The 11,673-nt window shown below is 30.3% G+C and overlaps 1 protein-coding gene across 1 annotated transcript in view; it reads left to right on the forward strand.

Annotated features, from left to right (window-relative positions):
- Positions 1-306: 306 nt before the first annotated feature.
- Positions 307-11,673, forward strand: part of LOC111639773 (protein phosphatase 1 regulatory subunit 12A-like) — a gene marked incomplete at its 5' end in the record, with an annotated part of 30,383 nt that continues 19,016 nt past the window's right edge. Inside the window, one exon of the mRNA XM_023385711.1 lies at positions 307-487. Coding sequence (XP_023241479.1) covers positions 307-487 — 181 coding nt within the window. The remainder of the gene's footprint in view (positions 488-11,673) is intronic.

Consider the following 11,673-nt stretch of genomic DNA (forward strand, 5'->3'; position numbering starts at 1 on the left):
TGATGCATTCCTTTATAACCTTGACATGTACCTCTACATAGTCCATACTTTCGACATTTTTTCTAATCCATTTGAATACATGCATCTACCACATTCCAAACAAGTATTAACAAGCTACGTATGAAAAAGTTTGAATGTGTTTCTAACGTGCCCAATATCAGGAGAAACATTAAAATTTTTAATATTTATTTATTTGACTTATTTGATTACTACAAGTAAATTTATTTGATTACTATATTTAAGATTAATACTTTACCAATTATATTGATATAATTATGAAAGTGATTAGATATAAAATTTTAATAGTTACAGAAGCCAGATATTAAAGACATCGATCTGAGAAAAGTTCCTCCTCCTCTGAAGAGAAGAACTTCCGTCAATCGCATGAGTGTTGCTGACAAGAACAATGTAGTAATTAAAGACACCTTTTCTGAAAGACTACAGATTCAAGCAAAATTAAGATTGCAAGATATGAATGATGATAAAGGTAATTATTTTTGTTATTTGAATAGATTTAGCCTAATGGTTCCCAAAGTGGGTGCTACCCCCTTATGTGGGTGGTGAGTAAATCTAGGGGGCAAAAAGAAGCAAGTGGGCAGCAGGGTACTGAAGGTTGGAGTCACTGACAACTTTTTTCTTTCCTCTGTTAAAATGAGTAAGAAGAAACATTTTGTTTAATGGTTTCCAGATGTTGAGAACAATATACAGTAAGGACACAAAGTTTGAGGCTTGTGAAAAGGTTTTTGTAAGAATATTTCCAAGCCTTTCTCACTGAAGGGAAAATGGATTAGGGAAGTTGGGGTGCAGTGGGTGCATTGGATATAATGTTATGTAACTAAGGGAATCTGACCTGAAAAAGTTTGAGAATCACTGATTTAACCAAATGTGATCCAAGAAAATGATGCATTTATTTTAATATATGCAATTCAACATCCATACAAAGAAATTCTTCCAAATTTTGTTCCACAACAAGAAATTAATGTTTGATGTGTGCTAATCTGTAGACTAAGAGAAATGGATATACTTCTGATTTATGTAAACCATAAAATTGGAGTTTAAGTTTTTTCCCCCATGCAAAAATTTAAACATCAAATTAATTACAACAAAATTTCTTGATAATTTTTGAATTTTTAACATTTTATAAACCTTTAATAATTTTACAATTTAGACAAATTTTATAAAATAATCTTTGCAAATTTAAACATTTTTGTATTAATTGAAAGAAAATATCTTAAAATGATATTCAAAAAATAATTTAAATATATTTATAGATGATCTTTTTTAAAGTAATTTAAAATTTTTAATTAAATAAAACTAACATTTGTACAAATACAGGGTGAACCAAAAGTAGCTGGACTGTAAATAATAACATTTACTGAGATTACATACACACACAAATTTTGAGATTACATATATAATTATATTTACTAAACAATACAATACAATTTTATCAACACAGGTGTTCAAACTGCTGTCCATCACAATTTACACAGCTTTGAAGTCTACATTTCATCATTCCATGCTTTGACAAACATTTTTGCACATTTATCTTTCTGTATTAATTTCTTGAAACACATCTCTGATATAATTTTTCAACTATAACCATAACCAAGTTAAATATACACCATTGTTATAGTAATAACCCTAACACAAACCTTATTCCATCTACTGTCCTTCTATTTTTGATTCACCCTGTATAGTAATTATAAAATTCATTCTACAAAACACACCAAGGAGAATTTTTGAAAATCACAATAAATGTATAAGGTGTCTGAAAAGTTATTGTGCAGTGAGAAATTTGTAATGACATTAAAATTATACAGTGTTGCATATGAGACCTGTAAATCATATGCAATATTGTATGGTCAACTGGTACAAAATAGACAACTTACAGATCTTGTATTCAATACAGTATGCATAACTTTGTAAAAGCTGCTGTACATTGAGAAATTTCTTAATGCACAGCAACTTTTCGGATGCACTGTGTATTGTGAAAGTTTTTTTAAATACTCGCGGAACACAGACTATTAATTACATCATAATTTGAGTCTTCATTATATTTCTTAATTTTGTAAATGGAATTGATTCAGAAGGTAAACTTTTCTTTTAAACACTAAAATTATTTTATGGAGAAAGAATAAACAATAAAATTTGTAAAATAAATGAAAACTTTCAACAATTAATCATTAAATTATTTCAAATAATTCAAGATTTTAGACGATATTCATAAGTAATGTGAGATTGGCAGTGGGTCACTGGTTAATCCCCAAATGACCACTTACTCTGCACAGGCTGGTAAAACCTGATCTCGGGGTCGTTGGATGGCTAGGAGGGCAAATCAAGTGGGGAGGGGGTGAGGAAGCTGGCAGGTGTCTTTAAATGACAGGAGACAGGTTCAACAAAATAATAAACATTTATTGAATGGCTAAGCTGTGATACATAAGGCGATAACAATATATAGGTTAAATGCGGTTAGATACAACTCAGAATAAATGTGGCTAACATACTATACTCCTTCCTCCAAGAGTTAAACTAAAAATACGCTTAGAGAGAGAGAGAGAGTCTGCAGGTTCAAATAATTACCTCAAAGAGAATTCTATGTGGCGATTAAGTGTTATATGGAAGTTCCTATGGTTTTCTATATGGTATCTTCTCCTTTCGTCGGGTTGAGTCCATTATATGGAGGTCCAGGAGATGAGATGCACACATAGACAAGTATAACTTTCGAGAGATCGCCCTGAGCTTCCAGAGATTCGAGTTTTTATGTCATTCATGTGGGAAAACTGACACGTGATTGACTTTTGTTGATGATGACGGTGCATTCTTCACACCTAAGTGTAAACTTTCCCAGCTAGTTGTTAGTACAATCAGTGAAATTTGATCTAGTTCAAATTCCTCTGGTTTTTTCCAAAGATATTTACACTTAAAATAAAATTCGAATTTTTAAGAGCCCCGTAAAAATCTGCGGGCTCACAGTAACAATATGGCTTCATAAATATTAATAAGTAATATTAAAGTAATGATGACTTCAAGGATACTTCAATGGCCTATAATATTACAAAGAGAGTGATTTTGTTTTACATTTAATTTGTCTGTTGTTATATTCCTTATTGTATAATGATTTTGAAGTTGTTTTATTCTCTTTCATATTAATTTGCATTATAAAAAATTTTTGAAGGTTAACACAATAAATAAGACTGTCTTTTGCTTTATTGATTACATAAAACTTTAAAAAATTTTAAGAATTTAATTTAGCTAAGAAACTTTATATTAAATGCATAACAATACCTTTTTTATGCCTTTAATTTTTAATAATGCTACACAAATTATAAGTAAATATTCTTTTAATTTTGATGTATTTTATTTAATTAAAGAGTTGAAAGTTTTTACTCTTTGTTAATGAGTGCTTCATGATGAAATATTTTCTCTGCATTCACAAGCAGAGAAGATCACAAGTGTCTTTGATAAAATACTCTTTTTTAATATTACAGATTTTATTTTATAGTTGTTATTGTTGTAAGTGTTAAATCATATTCTATATAACTCTTCACTATTAGTTTCCTAATTTTGTTTTTCGATGAGAGATGTATAAATTCTTTATGATTTTATTCTCTAAGAACAGTGATAGTCAATAGCATTTTGCTTTATCTCACACTTGTTAGACTTGTATTCATACATAAAGATTTGATTTGGAATTTATTACTAGTTGGATAATGTTGTTAATTAATGTATGATGCCATGCTAATTTGCTTTAGAGCGCTCTTTAAACAACATTCCATTAATTGCAAATATCTATAATCCATGATAAAGCTTGGAGCTCCTCAAAAATCCACACAGACTAAAGTTTAAATTCACAGTTTAGCAAATTACAGACAATGTAAAATTTTAAGAGATTTGATTATTAGATGAGATTAAAGTGTTAAGATAAATACATTATTATGTACATAAAATGTGCTTAGATCTTTTATAATAAGTTGTTTTGTTAAATTAAAATTCTTTATTACTAAATAATGGATAATTGTTAATTAATAATAAATTACTTAATGTAAGAATTAATTTTGTACTTAATCTTTCTATTTTTGCATATTTTCTTACATGAGTAATTGTATTTTGTATGAATAAATTTTGATTAAACTTGTTATTTAAGTAATTGTCATAAGATCTTTTGATAAAAGTTTCATATCAAAACCCAAAATTATTTTAAGTTCTAATTTTACATTTCAAGTGCAGATTATTTTTGCAATTTTACCAAAATGAAACTTGGAAAATTATTAATAAATCACTTTTATTGGATAGTTTGGCTATTGTTGATTATTCCTACAAAAATTTAAATTAAATTAATGCGATCATTTAAAAATGCTTTAAACTGTCATTTTCACTCGTAGTGACATACAGAATAATTAGATAAATACTTTTTTGTTAATTTGATTGTCATGACAAAAGCAAATTAAGTGCCTCTTCACTGGATATTTTGCAAGTCACAATGGAATTAAGTTGTAAGAGGTCGTAGGTCCCGGTGACAGTTGCAGTTTATAGAATTGTTTAGCAATGAAATCATACATAGAAAGTAATAAATTAACTTTTTTCTCACAAAATTATAATTTGGAATTCATCTTTGATTCAACAAACGTAAGTGAAATTTTGTAGTCATATAAAAGAGTTTTTTTGTTTAGTTCTTTTGCTGTTAAATATTAGAAATTGCTAAAAATGTTTATTATGAGAAGAAAAAATGGAATAAAAAATAATTTATTAATGACAAATTAAGCATGTGATGATTCAGTGAATTGTTGTCTCTTTAATCCAAAATAATTCCTTCGGTAAACTATTTTACAGTAAGTCAGGTTAAGAAACTCCTTTATTGTGGAGTGTATGATAATTTTTACAGATAAACTGATGGGGTTAGTATGGGGTTAAAGATGGGCCAAGACTTCCTGAATTAGTAATGAAAGAGGTAGACAAAAAAATACAAAACATTCCAGGGGTAAAAACTGTAATGCAATATGTAGATGACTATTTGTTAGTGTTTAATAATCAAATAATGAATGATAAAATAATTCTCAACACAGTAAATAGTATAAATGAGGATATAAAATTTGATATAGAACTTGAAAAAGGTAATAAAATTAATTTTTTAGATATAACAATAACAAATGAAAACCATAAATTTTCATTTAAAATTTATAAAAAAACCATCCAATGTAAATAAAACAATAAACTACCACTTTTGTATACCAGATGCCATAAAAAAGAATACATATATAATGGAGTTAAAAAATATATAAACAAGAACTACCAATGAAAAGGACCAAAAAATTGAATTAAATGAATTAGAACAAAAATTCATTCTGAACAATTATCCTGAGAAAACTTTAAAAATTTGGAAAGCACAGTATTATAAAAATAGATTTAATATAAAAAATAAAAAAGACAAAACATACAAAGCCTTTCCATACATCACTAACATTTATGATAATTGTAATAAAATACTTAAAAAAGAGAATATAGTCTTGGACCCGGCTTTGACCAATAAAATTTCACATAAAATTCATATTGATAGATTAAAAACATATAAGTCTAATAGTGATAAATTGAAAAAAACAGGCATTGTCTATAAAATCAACTGTAATTGCCAAAATCCAAAAAATTACATAGGTGAAACAGGATGTGCTTTAGAATTATGGATCAAAGAACATGAGGCAGCCATTAGATTAAAGTATAACAACTCTCTTTGGTATAACCATATCAAAAATAGTAACTATAATATTGATAGAAATAATAATAAAATCTTGCATGTAGAGAAAAATATGTATAAAATAAAATTTAAAGAACATATTGAAATTATAAAACATAATGACAATAATTTAATGAATATCTCTAATGGCATGCAAATTGAACAACTATGGTACGACATTATAGAGGGTGTGACAATAAACTAGTAGATTGTTTTGTAAAACCAAGCACCAAATGTATGTAAAAGTTATTGTGTGTAAATTACCATTTAAGGATTTATACAACACATAACTATTGTTTAGTGTTAGAATGGAATATTTTCAAAGAGTATAACAGAAAAACCTGTATGTATGTTTTTGTAAAAAACTTTTTAAAAGTTTTTATATTACTTATTTGTTACTGAGTTTTATGATTGTATTATTATTTATAGCAACATTGTTTCATTTTAATGCGTTTTACGCCCACAAAGATATTTTAACATTGTAAATAGATGTACCGTATGAGTGTAACAATTTAGCTCGAGAAAAAAAGTGGGTGAAGTTCTTAAAGATATTGTAAAAAGTGTTCCCTTGTGTTACTTGACATTTCTACTCATGTTATTATATTTATCAATTCAATGTTTGTAATGTGTACTTCCTGTAGCACTGAAGAGGGACTAGAAAAATAAAACTAGCCTGAAATGCATATGTGAAAATACAATAAAGGAGTTTCTTAACCTGACTTGCTGTAAGATAGTATACCAAAGGAATTATTTCAGATTAAAGAAACAACCATTCACTGAATGAATAATACAGCTACAATTAGTAAATTCAACATGTGATTATTATTACAGTGATACCCCGAACTTACACGATAGGTGGGACCAAGCGATAACTGCGTAAGTCAAATTCGCCTAAGTTGGGGTATAATTTTGCAATTTGTGTAAAATCCAAGTTGGATGTATGTAAGCTAATATATGTTCTCGTTAGTCTTATCTCGTTTTTTGATTCATTCACGGTTACAAGAAATCACCATATAGAATCTCTCAAGTCTCCGTAGATATAACAAACACAGAAATAAATAACACAAAATAAATTGTAACTATGCGTCAATTCCGCACGACACATCAGAACATGTAAGCTGAACAATAGTGTGGGGGGAATGAGTAATCAAGAGCTGCGTGCCGCTCAAACAAAAGACGAATCCACGAGATTTGAAAATTGCGTAACTCTGGGTTCACGTAAGTCGGGGTAGCGTAAGTCGAGGTATTACTGTAATTTCAATATAACATTGATTGATATTCTGGAAGGAAAGATAGATCACCATCTCTTGTTAAATATAACAATTTTGAATAAATTTATTTAATTTTAGAATATTCTGCTTTGGGCCTATCTTCTGCCAAGTTGCTTAGTAATTATTTTAGCCTTATAGCCTGATAAAGAATTTTGCAATTCATTTGTTGTTTGAAATAACTATCAGATTAGTTGTATTTATTATATAACATCACAGTTTGACGAATAGGTGAACTGGTTTCAGAGGCAATATGGTAAAAACCTGTCCAAAATGGAAACCTGTAAGTGGAAAAATTGTTCAAACAGTAATTTTTTATGTTAAAAAAATCCAGTAGGCTTGAACTGTTTTAAACAAACTGGAAAAAATATTTGGTATTGTGCAATTCTAGTTTACACTGTCTTTACCATAGTTTTAAAATTGAATTGAAATATAGCTAAAGTGACTTTATTTGTGAATTTCATATTTTGTGAACTCTATTTATATTCACAAAATTTTCAGTTTATGTTTTATAAAGTAAAGTTAAAAGAAAGAGAAATCTCAAATTTGTTTTTAGTGCCAATGGCAATTTAGTTTTGGCATATAGAAAGACTGCCGTCACTTACAATTTCATTTATGATTAATTAATTAAGGACATTAATTTAATTCTGTGACAAACTTGTTCAATTGACTGCTTTAATATTAAGTGTCTTGACTTAATATCAACACTGAACATGCTCAAAAATAGTAAAAGTATATTATGAACAATATGCAAGTTTTACTTGTATTTAAATCTTTAGTGAAATCATACACTCTGATCATGATGCCAATATAGCCATCATAATTGTAGCAATACTGACGACCCTCAAATATAAGTATCCAAAAATAATTTATTTTGGGATACTTATAATCAGGGCTTTGGAGTGACCATTTTTTTGAATTGCTCTGCTCCAGTTCAGCTCCGGCATCAAAGTATTTGCTCCAGCTCTGCTTTGTGCTCCGCTCCATGCTCCGGTTAAAATATTCTTACAGGAATTATACTGATTTTTTTCTTTGATATATAAGTACATATTAAAAAAAATCTTGTTTATTTACGACTAATTTATTAAAAAAATTAACATACAACCTCGTTGATTTTAATAAATAAAATGGCAGACATCAAATCATCTTTCATTGACTGCCTATTATCACCTAAAAGCAATCTTAATCCGGAAAATAGATGCTCAACACTTGCTTGAGAAGTTGGCATGCTTGAAGCAACTCTGCATGCTTTTCTGATGCGCTCCGGATAATGGTCAATGGTTTCGAATTTCGAATACATTCACCTTTAATCTCCCCACATCCTCTATTGCAGGGATGGCCAATACATAGACTGCAAAGGTTTTGAAAGTAGCCCGCGAAGCTAAAGTTGAACAATTTGCTTTCACTTAAATTAATGTTTAAAAATCTTAATTCGATAATTTATTCTTACAATAATAGACTGTCTGTGCAACGTACCCATACTGTTTGTATTTATCCTGATGAACAATGCAAATGAATGTTAACGCATGCGCATATAAAAATCCTAAAATTGTTTGCCCATATTCATAGTCGACCGCAGACTATATTTTACCAAAAAAGTAGCCCCTAAGGGATAAAAGTTTGGCTACACCTGCTCTGTTGCATTGCTAAACGTGTTTGTCTATTTCGTTGTCATCTTATTATGTATAGTGGAAATTCGATGACTGTTTTCTCTCCTATACAATTCTTTTTCAAAATCATCTTCTTTCGAATCTATATTATATCACAGGTTGGCTGTGACAGCTCAACAATTGCTGGCTTTTCAGCCAAATCAATTAGTGTTTGCCTTTTGATTCGCCATTGGATGTCTGAAAGACCTTCTCTTGCTTTTAATTTTTCTGTCGCACTTAATAAGATTCTATACCTAGAATCAACATACACTCCAACAAGAAAATGTATGTTTTGAATAAGCTTTTCTTTCCACTTTTTCATGGAAGACAGAATTCCTAACGCAACATATTTTCCAAATTCTTCCATACATTTTTCTAGTTTACACCATTTTTTCATAAACATCTCCGGAGTAAGATTGGCAGCTTGAAGGGCAATTGTTGAAATATTTGGTTTGTCCCGGCAGCAGCTACTTGGTCGCAGTAGTCTTTGAAAAAAAGAAGACGACCAAGCATGGCATATGTAGAATCCCATCTTGTTACTGTATCTAGGAATTGAGTTTTACCATACATTTTCAGTAAAACATTACGAATTGTTGACGTTCATAATTTTACCACATGTTGAATTTTCCCTAATATTTTTGTTATTCGTTCATTCTTTAATTCATCCCAAATGGCCAGTTGAAGAGTGTAAATCCCACACCTCATTAGATGAATTTTTGTATTATCATTAGTCCACGCTGGCAATATTAGGGAAGGATTTTTAACCCACTGTGGTGAAATGTCTACATTCATTTCTTCAATGTCTTCAGTTTTTCCATCTTTATCCTGGAAAATATTTTCATGATTGCCAAGTTTATTTACAGCACATGTCATGTTTGCTGCATTATCTACACAAATATTTAGTACTTGTTTTTCATTGATTTCAAATTTGTTCAAAGTTTCTTTAATTTGACTTTTCACATATGAAGAGTTATGTCTTCCTTCATATAAATAAAAACATTGGATATTGTCGATACTGAAGGATATCGACAGTATCCAATGTTTTTATTTCATTTTCTTGTTGTTTTCATTCCAGAATTGTACATTGATGGCAAGAAAATTTCTATTTCCACGGGTTGCAGCATCTAGCTTTAAATAGCATAATTGTCCTTTTAAAGTTTGTCTTAGATTGATGCAAGCAGACTCTGCTGTGCTTATTACTAAATGACAAACAGCATCATGTCCTATCAAAACACCAAGCTTTTGAGCCATTTTGCCAGCAATCTTTTGGAATCCTTTGTTATTTAATGTGAACGTAGTGAGTGGTGTCATACTCATACAAACCATCTCAACAAGTCCCTCGCGGAAAGTATTGCTATCTATAGTGATTGTAATCTTCGATGATGTAAAATATGTACCAATTTTTGATTGATCAGTTCTGCATTTCTTATGACAAGAAAGTGCAATGGTAAAATTGTCATGATTATGTTTTCTTCTTGCAGCGGCTTTGTCTCGTTGATCCTTCTTTTTAACTAACCCTTTGTAAATTTCAGGATGATTACGCTTCACATGCTGCCAAAGATTGAACTTTTGAACACACTAGTTCCACTTGCCTTGAAGTTGCATTGTATAGATTCATCGTTTACAATGTGTTCCATCTTGCATGTAACTGATTTTTTTCTTTCCATTATTGCATTCAAATATGAATATTTGTTTAAGCTCTTCTTCTGTAAATTGACTGTCTATCATGGGGGAAGGTTTTAAATTTTGGTTTGATGCCGTGGCTTTAAATAATCAAATATTTAAGTGTTATTAATTGAGAAATTATGCATATAAACATTTGTGCATACAAAATAACCAAATAATAATAATAATCTTACCTCTGCAAATAAATTACGAATTATGATATAAGATTATAACAAACTGATTGTGAACAGAAATGAATGACTGTCACACTCAAAATCAAATGTAAGAAATGAATATTAGTGCTGCTCCTAGTGGTGAATTTCTGTGCTGATGACTAAAGCCATATGTAAGCAGAGTTTAAAATCTGCTATCATTAGCACCCTCCCCATTAACTCCACATCTGCAATCATCAAGAATTCAGAGAAATGGGGGGGTCACGAAGGGGAAGGACTAGCTTGGTCAGAGGATAGTGGAGACTGGAGAGAGAGGCTCCCACCTTTCACATGGGACATATGTGGAATGGACATAAAATTCATCTGTGCTTGTGATCACCTTTCTTTTAGTTCAATTATTGTATTATACTTAACCAGGGGTGCACAACCTGCGGCCTGCGGGCCACATACGGCCCCCTATCAATGTTTATGCGGCCCACGGACGGTACAGGCCAAATCCCTTCTTTCGAAGTTTCTAAGTGTAAAACTTTTTCCCTTTCACAAAATCATTAGCACCCAACCGTTTTATGACTTTCCCTGAGGTTAGAAATGGGGGGTTGTTCTATAAATAAGTTTATTTCTAACTAACACTTTCTGGTTTAGATCTATACTTCTATACTAATATAATAAAGAGGTAATGTTTGTATGTAAGTTTCGTTGCAGCAGGTAATGTCCGAAACTACTCATCCGATTTCAAAAATTCTTTCACCAATATTTAGAATGGAACCTCAGGGTGGACATAGGCTGTATGTTATTCCGATAAACATTCATATAAATTAAAAGATATAATCTAGGTTACGGCTTTTATGTCCAACAGATGGCGCTACGAGTACGACGCCCGAAGTTTGCTTTTCTGTGAGGCATTATGCTTTTCTGCGAAAATGAACTAAAGCAGATCATCTTCTATCTGTCTATATAAATAAAAATGTAATGTTCGTTTGTTCCTACCGATTCCTTTGAAATTTTGACACAACGTTGCATTCGAATACGCACGTGTTTTTATATAATATACGTGTCGAAATTCCCCCACTGAAGGGAGATGGTTAGGATTAAGGCTTAGGGTAAAAAACTCTTCTTCTATTTATACTATTTTAGATGCGGTTTTTTGCGTTTTTGATTGCGTTTTAATAGGGTACGTCAAGAGAATG

The sequence above is a fragment of the Centruroides sculpturatus genome, unplaced genomic scaffold (genome assembly GCF_000671375.1).
Source record: "Centruroides sculpturatus isolate CEXI.00-Female unplaced genomic scaffold, Cexi_2.0 scaffold1259, whole genome shotgun sequence".
Lineage (NCBI taxonomy): Eukaryota > Metazoa > Arthropoda > Arachnida > Scorpiones > Buthidae > Centruroides > Centruroides sculpturatus.